Raw genomic sequence first — 20,530 nt, forward strand, 5'->3', positions numbered from 1 at the left:
TTTTTTTTTAATATGTGTCATTTTCATACAGGTATTTTCTTAATGACAATAACTTCACTTTCCATGATGTAAAACGATGGGCAAGTGAAGGAGGTCTGGGCGACCTCAGCAGGTGTTCTTGTCCCTCCCCAGATTTTGGAGCAGATTTGGACTTAATTTGGTCAAAATTAAGTGTTATGAATGAAAACCTGAATCCTTCTCTATTACTCCCCATGTAACTACATCTAATAGCAAAAGATTGGAGACAGTTTAAAAAGCCATCCATACAATGGAATACTATGCAGCAGTGAAAAGTAATGTGAGGTTTCTCTGACTCATGTGGAATGGCTCCAAGATAAATTTAGTGAAAAGAAGCAATATGCCCAAAATGGTGTTTCCATTTGGTGGGTGAAAAGAATACAGTTCACCCTTGAACAAAGTGGGGTTAGGTGTACTGGTCTCACTCTCCTGCTATATAGTCAAAAGCTGCTTATGATTTTCTTTTTCTTTTTTTTTTTTTTTTGCTAGAGAGATGAATTGCTCACTGGGAGATGATTAATAGCACACCTTGACTATCACACGGGTACTCCAAAACTTGCACTCATAGCACTAGCAACAAGAGGTGGCTACAAAATTATTATAGTAGGTATAGTATGTGCTAGAGTTAATTTTGAACAGTTATGATTTAATGTTGAATCTTATGTTTGTTTACATTTCTCTTCACTGCAAATGGTGCCAAGTACTATCTAATTTGTGTACATGTTTTAATAAATTTTAACTTTTTATAATAGTTTTGTGTCCATTTTATAGTAGTGAATGATAAACTACTATCTATCTATATATTTTTTATGCATTTATGACAAATCCTTTTCTTAATAGTTTCTATATTGCCTGGCTGCTTGTTTTGCCTGTAGCCGTGGTTCGCAAGGTTTTCAAATTGTGGTAAATCTCCAAAAACTTTTCCAATATATTTATTGAAAAAAACATTCTTCATATAAGTGGACCTACACAGTTCAAACCCCAGTTGTTCAAAGGTCAATTGTATGTGCATATTCACGTACAGATCCATAATCCCTCTACAATAATTGCAAAATAAAAAAATCTAGAAGTATTAAGCTTTTTTCTTTGGTTTTGTGGCAAAATTTTTTGGTAGCAAAACTAGAACTAAAAAGATGTGAAGGCATTTATACTTTTTACTGATAGCTGTTAGTATGGTTACCTTATAGCCTAAGAGCCAGGGTCACTAGTTGTCCTGTTTGCCTGGGGTTGAAAGGTTTCTTGGATGTGGAACTGACAGTGCTAAAGCCCAGAGGAAGCATCATCCTTTATAGAGCCCACTGAGAATGTCAAGGAATACTTGTTATATATGCCTTATTAAATTACACCCTACCTATACTCTGGAATGTTCTGGATTCTGAAACCCATCTGTCCCCAGTGTTTGGGATGAAGCAATGCAGATCCAGATGTTCATAGACTATCTCTGACCGGGTCACAGCAACCAGCCACAGCCTCTGGAAGGAAGTGGGTTCCTGGAGGGCAGGGGTAGAAGGGAGCGTTTTCCCTCCGCATCATTTTGCATCTCTGGATAATGAATCATGTGAATGTTTTATACTCAAAAAATAAATACAGGAAATTATGGAAAAACAAAAGTCTGCACTTTTGACTAAACTACAAATAGAATTTTAAATATTTTTGAAAAAATAAATTACTGAGCTGCTGTAACTATGCTGTCAAAGCAGTATTTGTCTTTCAGATCCCACTGATTCCAGCGTATCCTGTTCTCAGAGTCACTTCATCTACTGAGCCCTCATTTGGGGGTCAAGAGACTGGGCGTTAGTTTCCTAAGCTGGGGGTGCTCCCTGGGTCTCACCCTGCAGCAGCAGGTGGACCAGGACGCTGGCTTTAGCTGCAAGCTCTGTAGCCCCAGGCGATTTTTTCCTGGTTGGTAGTAGTTATTATTATTTTGAAAAATCAAGAACAATCATGCCATGCAAGTAGAAACAGGCTAGGTCAGCTGAAAAATGCCCACACGCTCCCTCTCTGGGTCTCAGAGTGATATAATTAGCTGGTTTTATCCAGCAGCGAGTGGGCGGTAGCCCGATCCCCTGGCACCCGGCGAGGCCAGAGCATGATGCAACAGAAGGCAAGCCCGGGCAAGGCCCAGCCTGAGCCTGGCGGCCGCCGGAGACACAACACCCAGGAGATGCTGCTGCCTGCTGCCCGAGCCCTGCAGTGGGAGGGAGCAAGGTGGGGGGGTGAGGGGAGCAAGGGGGTGAGGGAGGGCTTTCAGAGTGGCAGGGCTGTGGGGGCCCGCCTGCCCAGGAGGCCAAGTTGCACTCCTGTTTACTCAACTTTGAACACCCCCTGTTACACCCCTACCTTGTCCTAGCTCTCATTCTCACCGAGGAGGGTCTGCTGAGAGCTTCCAGGGGGTGAGAAAGGTGATCCCCTTTACATGGATAGACTAAGTGAGGGTTCCCAGGATAATGAGGTCGGAGGGGTTTTTCAGTGATCTGGGAGAACTCAGAATACCTGTACACTGGTATAGCTGGCTGAGCGTCACCTCCTTTTAATTCAGTAGGTTCAGATGGGGCCAGACATTGGGATATATTTTTAAATTGTTATTATTTTTAATGCTTTTAAACATTTAAAAAATACATAATGACGAATAAGCCTACCTTGCACCCCAAGTCAGGTAGGTTGTGCACAGCACAGAGTGTTATAGGGTAGCCCTGATATTGAACGGGTTGCCTGGCTGTGGGTCCTCACCCGCGCGCTTAGAAGGGACTTATTAATACTCCACTACAGGCACACACAAAAGGTTAATAAAAGGTTTATTTACAAGGGAAAAGGAAATAAGGAAAATGTACAACTCAGGGAGAAAATAGGGAAATAAAGTCTTTAATGCGTCCTACCCGATCCGCCGACCTGGAAACCCAAAGTCACTCTCAGAGCTGGCGGAGAGCCAAAATGGGGGACCCCCTCCAAAGCCCACGTGTCTGGCTTTCTACCAACCTGACTGCTTAACCCCACCCTCAGGTCCCAGCCACCTTCCCTTTGGTGGTGATGGGATTTGGAGTTCCCAGCGTCTTTGGCTTTGGCCTGGGGTGGAGGTGGAGTCCACAAAGCCTGTATGGAATTAGCTTTAGGACATCCTTTTCCCCCTAACAAGAGGACACTGTCTGCACAGACCCTCTTGGGGTCTCTGGAGGTGGGTGACACAGTGGGCTCCCCAGAGGCCACTGATGGAGGGAAGAATAGAAAACCTTACCACCGCTGTCATTGTTTCCTTCCAGAGAGCGTCTGTGTGCCTGGAGGACTTGAGCATTTTTTCAGTGGGGGCTTCCTTTCCCCCCACTCCCGATGTTGAATCACTGAGCTAGTGGGAGGTCTCAGGGAGGGACGTCAGGCCTCTTTGAGGTGACAGAGGAGGACTGGGCCTTCCCTCAAGGTCACTGAGCAAGCCCCCTAGCCCACCAAGTTCCACACCCCATCAAGAAAGTTGTCAGGGAGAAAAAAACAGACGCAGTCAGAGTCTTTGTACCTGCATTTCGGGCAATAAAAGGCCTTTTAAAAGTCATCTTCTAAGTCACCAGGAGGTTTTCAGATGGATTTGCTGAGTGAGGGATTTTCCTTCATTTCACTCCAATGACTTCTCAGCACTTTGATGTTGACTCATAACAACACAACAAAGCAAACTTGTATACCAGAAGGGGGAAATTGAGTCCTGCTGTGTGACTTCAGACATGTCACACTGTCTCTTTGTGTTCTGCTTTCCTCCTCAGGGGACTGGGGAGCTCATTTCTACCTCTTTTTTTTTTTTTTTTTTTTTTAGCCTTTCAGGGAGGTTGTAAGATCACATTTTAGACTTACTGAGAGCCAAGGTCACGCAGCTCAGAGGAGCTACTGCTCTTCTTGTGGCCACATGCAGAGACTCAACAGGAAAAGACCTTGTAGAAAGAGGGGGGAGAGCAAGGGATTCTCATCTGCTTCGCTCCCCTGCTGGGGTGAGCAGATCTGTGCCCCATCGGGGACCACACGGGCCCTTGCATCTGCTGGGATTTCATGACAAGTTTTCACTCATGCGATGTGGTTGGGAATAATGTATGTCACTTGTGAGAAGGTGCCTACTTCATGCTCTTTTGCCTTCCTTCATCGATAAACAGGCCCAAGGGAATGGAAGGAGTCTAGAAGTCCCTGCCTCACTCACCAGAACAGCCCAATTGTATTCATATGTAAATGAGAAATAAACTTCCATTGGATTATTGCTGGAATTTGAAGAGTCTGTTACAATGGCTAGTGTCATCCTCATACATACCCCACTTTTCTTCCTAAGCCCTGCCCTAAGTTGCTAGCCTGTGCCCCAAAGCAGGCATTGGCAATTATCCCTCCCAGCAGGTGCAAGATTGTCAGAAACCACAGAGGGGTGGGGAGAGGGAGGCATCATTTCCTCCCTGGCTCTCAGCTTGGCTCCAGCAGGCCCACCAACATTCGGGCTTAGAAGTTGCAGCTGTTGCATTCCAGTGGCTTTTGTGGCATTATAACCAAGTATGACACTCAGAGCATCCTGGGGGAAGCAAAGGACACGCAGCTGATAAGAGGAGGAACAGAGAGTAGGCCCTGTCTTCCTGTGTCATCTCAGGCAAAAAAGTCACTCCTCCTGGGGGCCTGCACTCTACCCTCTGTGCCATGAATCTAAAACATCCATCCTGAAAGGGGACGGAGAGGAATGAGATAACAGATCTGAAACTACTTTCTAAGACTCCACACTGATAAGCAATCAGAGGACCCAAACCTAAGACCTTCAGAACTTTGAAAGGCCACATGCAGGCCGGAAAAAAAAGTCACATGAAAGGCTGAACATTTTTTTGGGAGGGAGGAGGTTAAAGATAATTTTTTAAAGAAGCCAAAAAAAAAAAAAAGAAAAAAAAAGGAAAGAATGCATCCTTACTCTTTTGGGTTATCCAGAAAACTGTTCAGAGCTAAAGGGCCTAGGGAGAGGGCTGGTTTGGGGCCTGGGAGGACCAACTCAGAGGACTGAACTAGTGACTATGGACAATTTCATTGTCATCAGAGCATCTAATATCAGATTTCACGGTATCTGAAATTCTACCATTAGTGCTTCATTCCTTTAGATACATTTTTGTTCCTTTACAAAAATGCAGGCAGTGATAATCCCCAACATGTGTTTAATGCTTTAGACTTGTTGCAGTAATTCTGAAAGAGACAGTGAGGCCAAACACCTGGTGGTGCTTCTCAATCACTTTTCTCCAGACAGGAAGATTGTGGGGTACTCTACCCCTAAGTGTATATCCAAGAGAAACATATGTGTCCTAGAGACAGGGCTAAGAATAATCAGAGCAGTCCTGTGCATGATAACAAAAAAACTGGAAAAACCCCAAGTGTCATTGAAAGGAGAAGGGATCATTGGATATTAAAAAAATAGTGAAAATAATTGAACGCTGTTTTAATTATGTCTGACAATGACAAACCATGTTAAAACATAGAGCAACCACAATCATATATTTACTCACAATTCTACCATTTAGGCGGGGATTCACTGGGGATGAATTGTTTGTGGCTTTAACGGGGAAGGCTCTCCAACTGGGGCTGAGAGATCAACTTTCAAGATGGTCCCACTCACATTCCTGGCATGTCAATGCTGGCTGCAGCTAGGGGATCAGCTGGAGCTATGGGGGAGGGGGATGTCAGTTAATCTTGCAGGAACTCTTCCCATGACTTCTCACTTCATGGGGGTCTCACAGTGATCAAACATCTCACATGCAGCTCAGGGCCCCCAAGAATACAAAACAGAAGTCGTTAGATCTTTTTATGGTGTAGGTCTAGGATGGGCATGAGATTACCTCTGCACCATTCTATTGACTAAAAAGCCAGATATATTCTGGGGAGGCAACTACTAAAGAATGTGACTACTCAGAGATGTATTTCACTGGGTGCAGAGACTTCCACAAACCACAACCACCCACAGCCACATAGAGAAATGTGGAGATTTTATCACACAACACAGGGTTACTTCACACAACACAGTGTTATTTCTTTCTCACATACATATCCCATACAAGTTGGCCGAGTGTTCTGCTCCACACAGTCACTCAGGAACCCAGGCTAACGGAGGCTCCAAGTTGAGGTGGCATCACCTGGGATATGAAACAGCTGGAAAATTTCACGTGATCTCAGCTCTAAAGATACAAATGTCACTAATGGTCACATTTCATTGGCTAGAACGAGTCCTATGTAAGAAAGCACATGGCAAAATAAGTGACCACATGTTACTAAACTATTTAAAACAAGGAAAATTTAAAATAAAATTCAAGATACTGTTTACTTTAGGTAGGGGAAGAAAGGAACTCACTGGAAGGTGTTAGTGATTTGTAATGTTCTAGTTCTTGGGTTGCACACTGAATGTTGATTATATTATATTCCTAAATGAATGAATGAGTGAATAGATGTATGAATAAATGAAAGAGAGGACTCAGAAGCAGCAACATTGAAGTCTAACTGCAGAATGCTGGCTAAAAATGGCCCTTCTATTAATATTCACTGAGCTCTGACTGAAGCTGCTAGCTCTTGAAGGTACAAAGATGAATAAAATATGGACTCATCCCTTCAGGTTCCCAGCTCAGAGGATGCAGCAGGTGCATAAACCAAGCAGGCCAGTAGTGCAGAGTGGAGTGGATTTCTCAGCAGGAGCTCTAGGAGCCAGAGGAAGCCTCTAGAAGTCATCACTCCAAGGGGTTATATAGGTTGGGTCCTGAAGGATCAGTAGGAGTTCAACAGGTAGAGGAAGGAGTGGAGGTAGGATAGATTTGTCAGGAGTGCTCATTCCTGGAAGAGGGAACAACATGTGCTCGGGCACAGAGACCCCTTCACTCCTCAGGTGGCCTGTGTTCAGAGAATTTCCTTGCTACCTTCTAGCTCTTAAATGATCTGATCAAATCACACTGCTGTAGCTAAACCCCCCTTCAGGACCCAGGCACATGTTCTCCCCATTGGCTGTCAGGACATGTTAAGATAGGTCAGGTTGTATTGGTTGCTGATACAGCTGATTACTTTCTTCAGAGTCAGCCTCAGATAAAAGAAGTCCTGTGCTCGGCTCGGGGGCAGCCACAGTCAAATCACTAGTCAAAGCAGGGATATAAAGGGCCAGTCTGCTTGTTTCAATTCAGGGAAGTCTGTAGGACAATTCCAGCCCCAGAGCTCCTTGTGGGATCAGCAGAGGCCTCCATCATACCTCCAGACTCCATCATAGCCCAGCTCCTCTTCCTGCCCAATCTTGGTTCCTTTACAAATGCACTCCACTAGAAACCTCCTTAAACTACTCTCCACTCCAGAGTGTGTTCTCAGAAACCTATCTAAAACACTCACTAAAGTAAAAATGATTACTCAATTCCAAGGGATGCCTCTCCTAGGTGTATTTGTAAAGCAATAAAAATTACTAATATTTAGGAGTGAGATTTCTATGTGCCAGGCACTATGCTAAGCACTTAACCTAGGTGCTTTTATTTAAGAACAATAGAATTAAGGCCATAGGAATGAATTTCTAATGGTGAAATTTCCAACTTAGGGAGGCTGGAAGTGTTTTTGTGGCATAAATTCTGTCATCAATTTTTCTGCCTCACTGCAGTGGTCCTTGTGATGACTAGGTAAAGTCTCAGCAGGTCAAGTTGGGGGCTCCCAATCTCATTCTTTTTGAAAAGAAAAAAAAAAAAGTAAGCTGGCCTTCTGCTCAGCAATATAATCAGCTCTGTTGTGCCTTTTCCCTGAGATCTCACTTCTTGAGAGTGAGTGTGGAGGTGAATTCCTCTTAAAGTGGGCTGCCTCTGTTTGGGACTCCCCGGGCCTTTTCTGAGAAATGGTGATATTGTTCCAGAACTTCCTCTCCCTTATAGGGGTAACTCTTGCAATTACCATCGTGTCCTCCTCACATCCTCCTTCAGGCTTGGACTGTCCATCTTTCCTTTCTGTCATCACTTCCCTCCTGGGTAGGGGCTGGCCTGGTTCTCTTATCCCTTTGGCTGCATTTCCCTCCATTCCTAAACCACTGCTATGGGGAGCATGCCCAGACAACAGGCATTAGCCTTGACCGTCCCTCTGGCCTCTCAGGAACATGTCCCAACATGTTAAGTGCAAGCACAGAAGAGGTGGCTGGTAACTGGTTTGTCCTTGGGGCTGTCTGCTTTTGGGGCAAAGAGGGGGTTGGTGGGAGACAGGAGACCCCCAGAGACCCTGGTGAGATCTTGGTCTGAATTTCTCTGAACAGAATATGTGGTTAGCAGCAGTTTCCTTGGAATTGACCTCGGATCTATTGTGTGCATGCACACATGTGTGTGTGAGTGGGGGGTTCAGATCTTGTCTGTGATTTCTAAAAACCTGCTTGTTTGACCTCTTTAAAGTTTGTCTGGCTACATGTTCAAGTGTACCATTGGAAAATTGTTTTTCAAAGTATTGAATAGTTCCAGACACTTAGTAGATGCTTAACAAATATGTGTTGAATTCTGTTGTGATGATGGTGAGCTAAAGGTTTTTTTTTTTAAAGATTTATTTATTTATGCATATAAGAGCTGGGGTACAAGCCAGAGATGCAGGGGATGGTGTGTGAGAGGATTCACCAGAGACGGAGTGGGGAACAGAACAGGCCGACTGACTAAAATACACTGCTGAGGGGAGCAGTGGGAGAGACAGGAGAGGTCTGCTTAACCCCTTGCGCCACCAGGGAGGCCCTGGTTTTGTTTTGTTTTTTAAGAGAAAACAAAAACCTTGCTTCCCAACAACAACAAAAAAGAATTACTTCATTGTGAAGCTCAGTACCACAAAACTTCAAATAATTCAATACAAGCCTTCATTAAAAAAAATTTTCCCCAAAGTAAACAGACAGACAATGTCAAGTCTATTTGAAAAGTCTGAACAACAAGGGGTTCAAGTCAGCAGGAGGATCTGCCTGTCCTCTGCTGGGCATCTGACAACCAGCCTTTGGGTGGTAGGGGTGGGGAAGTAGAGAAAGGAGCTGGGGGGTGGTGAGGGCCGGTCCTGGGGGTTTGGCTTTTTAGAGGCTCTCTTGAAGTCCAGCTCCAATGCTGGCCTGACAACAATATCAGGCAGGCTAGAGAATCTGTGCCCCCTCCCACCCATTACCCCCTACCTCGCTCCCCAGCTCCCCATCCTGCGGTAGAGGAAGCCCATCCTCCTGAGGTCAGCTGCCTTGTAGGAAGAAGACTGGGCATGTCTGGGCAGAGATTTCCAGACATTAGATGTCAGTAACTGTAGCTGCTCCAAGCTGATTTCTATTTTTTTAGTGGGATTTCTGTTAGAAAGAACACTCTGTTCTCTGTAACTTTTTAACAGCAGAAATGCAAGTGTTTTAGATGAAGGAAGGAGGCAAAGATGGGGTGCAAGAGGAGTTAGGGTTATTGGGTAGGAGCAGATGGGTACCCCACCTGCTTCTGTATTTGTCAGAAGCACCAGTGGACATTTCCAGAATTGTCTTCACTAATGTCATCTCAATATGTTGTTTGGAAATGAGGGCTGCTGGGTGTGACCTACATGGTAGAGCCACTGAAATAGAGGGGGCAACAAGAGCTCAGGGCAGGAGGCGGAAGCCTTGGGTCCCAACTATTACCATTTATTTGCTGTGTGACCTGAGAGGCTCGCTGGACTTCTCTGGGCCACAGTGGGCTGTGTGTGAGGAGCACCCAGGAGATAATTCACTCGCCTCATCCACTTCCCTAGCAGTCAGATCTGCAATCACAGATTCTTATTTTGAGGTGAGGGTGGGTTGGTGTGGAGTGAGGAAGAGATTAGTTCAACACCCCACTTCCTCCATTGTCCCTGGAGACCAGTCCGTCCTGAGACATGTCTCCAATTCTTCCTTCCCTGAGGCAATAACATCTTTACATCCCTGTACTTCTGTGGGTCTGTTTTCTCCTCTGGGAAATAAAGGGGACTGACTTCCTTGCTGGTGTCCATGATACTTTATTGGGGTGTGCTTGGGAAGAGGCGATCTTGGGAACAGTGGTGGCAGAGTGAGGTTTTATTGGGAATTGCAAAGTGAGCTGCATCATTTTTATGCAAGGATTTTCATTTATTAATGTCTTCCCCAGGGATCTTTTCAGACGCTTTGGGTAAGTCCTTGCCCAGGGTCGGTCTGGGATGCGCCAGAAAGGGGGCTCACTCTTAACAATGACATTCCCACCTGGGGAGTGGCAATGCACATCCCCCACTAAAAAACCCCCGCAAATGTTTGGCTCATTCGTGGCGAAAACATGTCAAGCGCACAAACGCAGGGGCGAGCATGGCACGCCCCCGGGGCGGTCCTTGGCACGGCGAGGGGCGGAGCGGCGGGGCGGGGCGGGCGGGCCGGGCGGGGGGCGGGGCGGGGCGGGGCGGACCTCTCCAAGCCTTTATAGGTTGGCGGCGGCCGGCGCAGCTGAGGTGAGTCGGCGGATTGGAGACCCGCAGCCGGCGCGCTCTCACGGACACAACGAGACCTTTGGAAGAGGTGAGGGGGCCTTGGAAGGCAAGCGCGGATCCTGGGCTGGCGGGTCTGTGCCGAGCCGCGGGTGTCCGCGAGTGTGTCCGTGTAAGCCCGCGTGTGTCAGCGGGGATGTGTGTCAGCGGGGCTGTGTGTCCACGGGGATGTGTGCGTGTGTTGCGCACGCTGTGTCCACAGGTGGATGAAGTGCGTGGGTCTCGATTTTGCGCGCGCGGGAGACACTAAGTGCGCGTGTCGCACGGGTCCGGGCGTGACGGAGACGAGGTCGGGGAGAGGGGGTCGAGTTCCAGGGATCCCCTATTACCTTCGCTTAAAACTCCGCTGGGGCGAAGGAAGGCGTGCACCGGCAGCCCCGCGAGCGAGCTCACGTCGGGGAGGGTGCGCCTTAGGCGCGGCTCGCCCGGGACGTGGGGTTGAAACCCCAGTGCGCGGTGGGGCCGTTGAGGGGCGGAGAGCTCCAGCCGAGCAGGTTCACTGGGGATCCGCTCCTGGGCGCCTCTGGTGTCTAGGGGTCCTGCCCCGGCTCGGATCTCTGAGGTTGAATGCCCGACGCCGCGGGGCCCGCCGCCGGGCTAGGCGCTGAGGTCAGCGCGGGATGTGTCCCCGGCCCTTGGGAATATGTCGGGACGCGTTCCTCAAAGCAGCGAGGGGTGACTCATGGTGGCCGGGAGACCCCTGGGAACGCGCTGCGTTAGGGCACAACCCCGCCCGGGCAGGAGGACCGCGGCGCCCCAGAAGTCCGTTTCCCAGCCCCTCTGTGGTCTCTCTCAGTCCGCGCGGAGACCTACTTGGCTGCACACAGTGTTCCAGGGAAGCCGGGACACCGGGAGATCCAGGACCGGGTGTCCGGTCCCCACCCCGTGCGCGCCTTCCGACACCCGGAGCCGCAGCCCCGCGATGGGCGGGCTTGTGCCAGCCAGTCCATTTAGGAAGCGCCGGAGTGGGACCCGCCTCTCTCACCGCGGCGGGGAATCTCCCGCTGCCCCGGGGTCAAGGCTTTGGACTCCTGGGCCGGAGCGGAGCCCTGGACGGCGGAGCCTCGGGGCGCGCGCCGCAAGCCCGGGTGTGATCCGGGACGAGTTGCATCCTTAGAGGGGTGGGACTTAGGGGGCGCGACGCTGCCGTGGTCCTGTGTCAGCTGCCTCCTGGGGTTGTGGCGCCCCGATCTAGTCCAGAACTCCCTCTCTGCGGGGGCTGAGGGGAGCAGGAGGGCTCATCTCCCTTTGGGCGCCTCCGCTCGGCCCGGGTCACTCTACGTCTGTCTGCTCCGTCGGAGCCCGCGGGGAGCCTCGCGTCCTCCCTCCCGAGGAACAGGATCTTGGAGCTGGGTTTGGCACTTTCGGACAATTCCCTCCCTCCACGTCGCGTTTGGGGAGGACTTTCCAGCGGTTTTGTTTTCGTTACTCTAGTCTATTTTTATTTTCCAGGGATCTGACTCATCCCGTGATTTTGGGCGTGGAGATAAGGTGGAGGGACCAGATTTCTGTGCGCCTGTTCCTGCGGGGTGTGTGTGTCTCGGGGTGTGTGTGTGTGTGTGAGTGTGTGCGTGCGCGCGCGCGAGACACAGATGGCGAGGGCGCGCGCGGTTTCCCAACAGTGGCGGGGGTTTCGGAAGCCTGGTTGGCTCAGAGTGACGTGTTCGCGGTCCCGGCCCCCCTCCCCCTGACCCCCTCCCCACCCGACTATGACGTGCAGCCTCAATGGAATCGAAGTTTTGGCGGGCGGGGAGCTTTTTGCAGGAAACTGACTCATCACAACTCCCTGTGCAAGGCCCTACCCACGTACCTCCCACCCGGCGCGTGATTTCCTGGAGACCAGCGCCCCCTCCCGGCCCCGCGCGATCGCAAGCCGTCTTCCCGCGACCCGGCGGCGCCCGCCTGGCTTTCCCGCCGCTGCTCCTGCGCGGGTGCAAGGTCGTTTTTCAGTCCCCCGCCTGCCTCCGCCTCCTGCCGTTAGACAGAATACCCCATTGGTTGCACAGCGTTTACTCTTTCCTTGTGACTTAAAATATGGTTGAAGTCTAAGGCAGGAAGGCCAACAAGGGAAGCTATTCTCAGTTACTTGTTTGTAAAGTAAGGGTTTGTGTTTTCTGAGCTGGGAGTTAGGACACTGGGTTTGAGAGTCTATTTTGATGGAGAGCCTTAAAGGAAGGGCGGGCAGAAGGTGGTTCTGGAACCATCTTCATCTCTGAGAAGCCCGGGAATATCCAGCTTCTCCTCCTTTGCCAGTGGGAACATTAAGACTCTGAATGACCTTTTCGGTTACCCAGTGGTTGTCGCCTTTTGGCCAGCACCCCAGGAGGACTCCGGAACCCGCCAAACACAGCTTAAATCTCCTTCCATTTGAATACTTGATCTGGGGAGGCGCGTGTGTGTGTGTGTGTGTGTGTGTGTGTGTGTGTGTGTGTGTAGGTTTATTAATCTGTATTTTGAAAAAGCTCTCCAAGTGATTCTGATGCTCCTCTCTGGCTAAGAAACCTCAAAATTAGAGGGAGTGGAGTTCAATGCCAGGGCACAGAACCCTAGGCAAACAGGCATGGGTTCAAATTTTGCCTGTGCCATTTGTGAACTGTGTGATCTTTGGCAAGTTTTAACTTCTCTAAGCCATTGTTATCTCTTTGTAAAAAAAAGTTAATATACCCACTTCTTGGGAAAATGCGTATTTGTAAGCTTCTTAGAATAGCCCCTGCCTGGTACATAAAAATATGTAAAGAGTCCCAAGTCTTGCCCATAAGCTTGGGCAAAGGTTGTTGGAGGGCTCCGCCCACCGCACGGTGTAATGTCTTTGTGGCGTAGTCACCCTGGTGTGATTTGGGGGCAAGTTTCCTATCTCTTTGAACTCCTGGCCTTTAAACTTGAGGGCATCTCCTCCCTACCAGCTGAGACCTGTGGTTGTGGGCTCCACTCATTATGGGAGGTAGGTGGGGAGGGATGGGTGTGGCATGGATCCAGGGCCTCCTGCCCTAGGGGGTCACTCAGCAGAGCTTTCACCCCCAGAGTCTGCAAATCGGGACTTGTCCCCAAGAAAACCCAGTCTCTGCCAAGATCGTGCAGTCACTTAGCCTTGGAATCAGGCCAGAGTATGACAGATGGGTGCTAGCACTCCCTTCTGGACAACCTCACCCTCAGTTTCCCCTCTCACCCTTGGTTTCCCCTCTCTTCAAGTAGGAGGCGAGGAACCGGGTAGACCAGTCACCTTTAATTTTCTTTGCCTGCAAAACTTGTTCCTTGGATGCAGGCAACATAGGGCAGGGGCTTGGAGATTGTCTAGACTTCAAATCACCTGATGTGCCTGGCAGGATGTGGCTCCGCCTGGGAGAAATCATTGCCTGGCCCTGCCCTGCCCAGCCCCTCCTCACCCGCAGGCTGCCTGCCTGATGACATGCTTGGGAAAGGCCCTCAGACCACAGCACCTGTCAGCTGCTGTCTGAAGGAGATGGTGGCTCAGGGGAGTAATAGGGAGGAAGCTCAGCCAGGACTGAAGGCAGAGAGAAATAACAATGCTTCTCTTTGCCAAGTACTTCTATGTACCAGATGCTGCTCCCAGCATGTTACCTACACTAACTCAGTTATTCTCACATTTGTCTTCTGAGGCATTTGCTTATCACTGCCTCCATTTTACAGATGAGGAAAATAGAGCCCAGAGAGGGTGATTCATCCTCACAGAGCAGAGACTGGATTCCAGTGCAGGCATTCTGGCTCCGGAGCCCTTGTTCTTTTCTTTTTAAAGATTTATTTATTCATGCATACAAGAACTGGGGTGTAGACCAGAGGTGTGGGGGGTGAGAGGATTCACCAGAGACAGAGCGGGGAGCAGAACAGGCAGACTGACTGAAATAAACTGCTGAGGGGAGCAGTGGGCGAGTCAGAAGAGTCTGCTGCGCCATGTGGGTAGCTCCCTGGCTGGGGGGTGCTGCAGTGGCTGCGGATTGCTTAATAGCCTATGTCTTTAACCCCTGCGCCACTAGGGAGGCCCCCCCAGCCCTTATTCTTAAGGAGCCTCCCAACCCTGCTCCATCTCCCTTACTTGGAGGGACTCACCTGGGGCTTGTTTCTATAACCGTGTCTTTAAACTTTCAAATAGCACCATTTTACAGATGAGGAAACAAACCCAAAGATACTCGTACCTTTTAAAAATGTAGGTAGTAAACAGCAGAGTTTGGACTAGATCCTACATGTTTTTTTCCCTATAGTCCAGGGTACTTTTAAGTTGCAGAGCAAGGTCACTGTCCATGGGCATCTGGGGGTGGGGTTCGGGAGGATAGAGGGGCAGTCTGCCCGTCCATTCTTTTAGGAGTTGACCTCTTGGCCAGAACTGGGTTTGGAAAACTGCTGAACTCTGGCAATTCACACGTCCTGGGGGCATTCGCACCTATGAGGAACACCCTAGGCTGGAAAACAAATTGATTTGAGCTCATAATACCTGGTAGTAAACAGGACCTTGATCCCTGTGATTGCATTAAACTTGACTTTGTTGACATAAGCTTGCCTTTCAGCTACCCACTCCCTAGTGACCTTGGGGTGCCAGGCTGGTTCAGCTGTGCCCCCAGACACCCAGTTTCTACTGGTGGCAGGCTTGGGGGACCTGCATGAAGGAGGTGGTGGAAAAACAGCTGGAAGGAATCTGAGACACCCTCTCACCTCCTGTTCTAGTAGGAAGATCTCACCTGGGGGTACGCCAGGGAGGGTCCCAGTTCCCAAGTGACCAGGCCTTTGTTGTGTCTCAGCCGCAGGTACCATGCCAGAGCCGTCAGGAGATACCCGTCCCATCCCAAGGGGCAGCAAGGCATGCCGCCGCCTCTTTGGCCCGGTGGACAGTGAGCAGCTCCGCCAGGATTGCGATGCAGCAATGGCCAGCTGTGTGCAGGAGGCCTGTGAGCGGTGGAACTTCGACTTTGTCACCGAGACACCACTGGAAGGCGACTTCGCCTGGGAGCGCGTGCGGGGCCTCGGCCTGCCCAAGTTCTACCTGGGGGGCCGGGACGACCTAGGAGGGAGCAAGCGGCCTGGCACCTCATCCGCCCTGTTGCAGGGGACAGCTCAGGAGGACCACGTGGACCTGTCGCTATCTTGCACCATCCTGCCTCACACCCCTGAGCGCCCTGAAGCTTCCCCTGGTGGGTCTGGAACCTCTCAGGGCCGAAAACGGAGGCAGACCAGCATGACAGGTGAGGACAGGGACAGGGAAGGACACTGTAAGGGACCTAGATACAAAACTCACGGTGTAAGGGCTGACCTTTCTGATCCAGTTTGCTCATCCTTCACAAGGTAAACAGCCCAGAGAGAGGAAGTAACTTGCCTGGGCTGGGGATTCCATCCCATAGGAAACCCATAGGATCCCATCCCAGAGGAAGTGGCTGCCAGTCTACAGCCAAGATCAGCTGGTTGGCATTCATTGGGATAAATAGCCAGGCCCTTTGCTAAGTTTCTAACATGGATTTCATTTAGTCCTTATCTCCATCTTATACCATGTGACATTTTTACGACTCATATAGGCAAGGAAACAAGAGAGGTAGAGAGAAAACTGATGATAATTTCCTGGCCATCCTATCCACACTGAAGTTTCTTTCATCACACGTACTTCTCGTTCCCCAAGCCCTGCCTATTGTCTTTTTTTTTCTTTTAAAGATTTTAATTTTTTTTATTTATACAAGAGCCGGGGTACAGGCCAGATGCATGGGAGGGTGAGAGGATTCACCAGAGACAGAGTGGGGAACAGAACAGGCAGACTGATGAAATACACTGCTGAGGGGAGGAGCGGGTGAAACAGGAGAGGTCTGTTTGCCATGTGGGTTGCTCTGAGGCTGGTGGGGGTCAAACTGGCGCTGCAGAGGCTGCGGACAGCTTTGCAACACTGCGCTCAACCTCCTGCGCTACCAGGGAGGCCCCCCTTGCCTATTGTCTTCTTTTTGACACTTTTTCTATTAAAAATTCCTTATGAAAAACTACTTCCCTCTCTTGCTGGTTATCCACCTCCTCCACTAGAGTATCGTCTCCATGAGAAAGGGGTCTGTATGTCCCTTGGTCATTGCTGAATCCCCAGCACCTAAAATGGTGTCTAGTATGGAGTAGGTCCTTGATAATGAATGAATGGTGCTGACATGCAGGCCCTAGACCCAAGCCTTATTGGAAGGCCTTTCATTGAATTCGTGTTGCACCATATCCATCACCCTCATTTTATAGGTGAGGAACTTGAGGTTCAGAGAGATGAAGCCAACCCCACCGCCAGTTTGCAGCTGGGTGAGAACTAACAATAGCGATGATGATAATAACAATAGCAATAGCTGACATGTCATGTGTAGAGCCCTTTTCACAGCCTATGGGGTGGAATCCCTAGAGTGGAGATGTCCCAGAACAAGGAGGCAGTTACCCAGGAGACCTGACAAGTAGCTAGTGTGACCAAGGAACCGAAATTTTTGTTTGCTTTGAGTTCATTTAAATAGCACAGGGCTGGTGGTTCCTATGCCAGGCAGCTTGGCCGTGTGCAGGCCGTGGATGTAAGTTTCAGTATCAGTCACATCCGTGAAGTGCTGTGGGGTGCCCCGTAAATGCCCATCCCTGCTCTAGGTGGCGGCGTAGCTGCCGGTTCTTCCCTGTTCTGGGGAGGATGTCCTTTTGGCCCTGTCTGGGTGTCTCTGTGGTGCCTGCTTCCTCCTGGCCTGGCTGACTTGTGTTCTCTCTCCTCAGATTTCTATCACTCTAAACGCCGGCTGATCTTCTCCAAGAGGAAGCCCTAACCTGCTCACCAGAGGCCGCACTCCTGGAAACAAGGGGGGCCCCCAGAGCCCCCCTCTTTATCTTCTGCCTTAGCCCTTCAGTTTGTATGTCTTAATTATTTGTGTTTTAATTTAAACTCCTCATGTACATACCCTGCTTGCTACCCTGGCCTCTTGCATTAGGATTATTTAAAAAAAAATTAGATAGCAGTACAATAGGCTTATTAGGATGCTAGGTATTTTTATTATACAAACTTATTTAAAATCTCCTCATTTTCCACTCTCCACTTCCTCTCTCCTGGAGGGTAAGGTGGGTTGGCATGACCCTTACCCCTGGGTGGCACTCTCAGGAGGGGTGGTGTACTCCCTGTCTCCCGGGTGTTAGGAAACTCTGCCCCTTTCCTGCATTCTCAGCCCTGCATTCTTTATCATTTGAGAAGTAAACAAATAGCACTTTGAAGGGGGCCCCTGCAGAGTGGGAGCATCATGAAAACTTTGGAGTTCCTTCACCTTCCTAAGGTGGGGCCGGGTGACCTTGAAGTGGGCACAGCCTGGAACAGGGCTGGACCTGGCATGCTCCTGGCCTGCAGTGTCATGGGGCATGGGGAAGGTAGGGTCCTGTAGCAAACCTCCCTGCCTCTCCCCACTCCCTCTGCAGCCCGCAGAGGAGCCAGCCTCCATGTTTGGCCTCCACCCTGCTGGCTCCCCCCTCCCCCCTGCACTTTTCTAGGAGTCCTGGATGCCCCTCCTTTCCAGCTGGGCTCTCAAGTCCTTTGTTCCTCTCCCCTCCCCCCATGTCCTTTCTCTAACCCCTCTCAGCCCTGGTGGCAGCTGTGGGGTGCTGTCCTCCCCAACTCAGTGGACTGAAAGGAGAAGAGACATGTTAAAAGTAGGGGTCCCCAGTTCTACCTCAGGTAGCTCAAACAGCTATGACCCCCTCTCTTAGCTCTTGGGGGAGGGGCCCTGGGTGGCCAGGCAGGCCTGCCTCCTTGAGTGGGGAATCTCTCTGTGTAAGGAGCATGTGGGGAGGAGCAGACTTTCCTAGGAGGAAGAATGTGACACCAGCCCGGAACTCATCCAAGCACCTTCCCCATATGCCCTCCCCTCCTCCCCCACTATTTTCATTGCACTTTGAAAAGCAGCTGAACAAGGAGTCAGGTGTTTTAAGATGATGGAAGTAGAGGCTGTGGATTGGACACATAAAATGGGCTGATAAGGACCTGGGAGTTGTGAATTGTCTTTCCTGGCTCTAAACACTGAGCCCTGGAGACACCAAAGCAGTTAGAGGGTCTGACCCCAAATGCCTTCCAGCTCCCATAACATCCTGCCCTGGCCTGTTTTGTCCAGGCTCCCCGCGTGTCCTGGTTCTCCTGATTCCACCTAGACTGTAAGCCTCTTAAGGGCAGGGACCATGTCCTGCATTGCTCTGTGTCCTTCACAGCTCCTCCCACAGTGCTGGGTATACAGCAGGTGCTCAATAAATATTTCTTGGTAACTTTACTTGTACTATTACTGTTGTGGTCAATATACTTTGTTATTTATAAGAACAAGTAGGTGGAGGTTTGGGGAGGTTTTATAAATTAAAAAAATGACACATTTGGAGTAAAAAAATGCAGAAAGTGTAGCAAACAGGAAGATCATGTGGCAAAAAAAAAAAAAAAAACAGACAACAAACAAAAACAATAAATCATCACACCTCTGCAAAGATCACCAGTGTCAATGTTTTGGTTTGTTGTGTGGTCTCTTAAGTAAAGAACATATTGTTGGATATCATTACTCATCAGAACAATGCAAATTAAAACCGCAATAAGATACCACTACACACCTACTGGGATGACTAAGATGAAAAAGATTGACAATGCCAAGTGTTGACAGGCATATGGAACAACTGAAACTCCTTGCTGGTAGAAGTATAAAATATCTTAAGTATTGAGAAACATCTAGAACAATTGGCAATATCTTCCTTAAAGATGCCCCTCCTTGTGCTTGTCCTATCATGCAGAGATTCTATTCTAGGTGTGTTATCTGAGAAATAATCTAGAGAAGTGAGTATATATTTCCACCAAAAGACATTCATAGCAGCACTATTCTTAACAGACCCAAACTGGAGACGACCTAAATGTCCATAGCAGAAAGTGATATGTAAATTGTGGGACTACTGATGTGTAGAATGCATCATTAAAAGAACAGTACTGTTCCCTGCACCTTCTGATTATTCATAATTAATCCTAAGACGGCAGCTTAAAATAAACATTTGCTCCTGATTGTGCAGTATGTTCAAGGACTACTTTTCATATGTTGAATAATTCTCTGTACAGGAAATGACTTGGCTCTAGAATGCTAGGATACTGAGATGAGGCTCTCCTGTTGGGACTTTACAGAGACTGCTTTGTCTGCTTGTCTTCTATGGATATTTCTAGTGCCATGGGATGTGCTGGGTCGGAGCAAGTGCTTGTCCCATAGCTTGGGCCTGTCACAGAAGATTTTCTGCTCTGCACTCCAAACATGATAGCATCCCAAGTCATGCCACAAGGGTTGGAGCAGTATACAGCCTCAAAAATCCAAAAAGGCCCACCCGTTCTCTGCCCCTTGTTAGTGGTAAGAAGCCTGCTGTAGAACCACTTGCCTTTTCCCATAGGGGGTTGCCCCAGCATGCCCCAGTTCATTTGCTCACTGAAAAGTAACGAGATAGGTCTCTGAATTTTTGTAAAGAATGAATGTGACCCACTTTGGATACCCTTGGCTGATATGGACTGGAAAAGAATGCACTGGCCATATTAACTTCTTACAATCAGAGGCTGTGTAGACTATTCTAGTAAAGATAGCATATGTGATACGATGGCTGTAATTCAGGCCACTACATGGATGACCATCAATTGCTGTGCTTAATACTGTTTTTAGAGGAGCAATATGGGGTGGATTGAAGGGGGATTTGATGGGAACTGAAACAGGGGCAGAGAGGGCTACAAAAGGGCAACAAGGCAGGAGGCCGGAGGGAAGGCTGGAACAGCCACTCACCTGCCTGGGCTCTGAGACCAGAGAGCTGCCAAAAAACCCCAAAAGGCCAAAAAACAAAAACCAAGGACTATGGCAATACAACACCCACGCAATAGGGGCCTGTGGACTGTAGCCTAACAAAGGACAGTGCCACAGTCACTGTCTGTGGGTTCTTAACTGTGCACATGATTGCAAGAAACCTCAGGCTCAGAAACAACCACCATGGGGTTTATTCTACAAAAGGGAAACAAAGAGCTCACTGTACCCACAAATGGCGGCTGTCTCACCCAGATAGTGTCAGTGATGGTCACCACTGGTCACCAGGAGTG

General features: G+C 49.2%; 1 protein-coding gene across 1 annotated transcript; it reads left to right on the plus strand.

Annotated features, from left to right (window-relative positions):
• Nucleotides 1–10,438: 10,438 nt before the first annotated feature.
• CDKN1A (cyclin dependent kinase inhibitor 1A) lies at nt 10,439–18,922 on the plus strand. The gene is made up of 3 exons (XM_037519610.2): nt 10,439–10,495; nt 15,216–15,656; nt 17,176–18,922. The coding sequence occupies exons 2-3, from the start codon at nt 15,227–15,229 to the stop codon at nt 17,223–17,225; spliced, it is 480 nt and encodes a 159-aa protein (XP_037375507.1). The 5' UTR covers nt 10,439–10,495; nt 15,216–15,226; the 3' UTR covers nt 17,226–18,922.
• The last annotated feature ends 1,608 nt before the right edge of the window (nt 18,923–20,530 follow it).

The sequence above is a fragment of the Talpa occidentalis genome, unplaced genomic scaffold (assembly GCF_014898055.3).
Source record: "Talpa occidentalis isolate TD23 unplaced genomic scaffold, MPIMG_talOcc4v2.1 talOcc4.2, whole genome shotgun sequence".
NCBI lineage: Eukaryota > Metazoa > Chordata > Mammalia > Eulipotyphla > Talpidae > Talpa > Talpa occidentalis.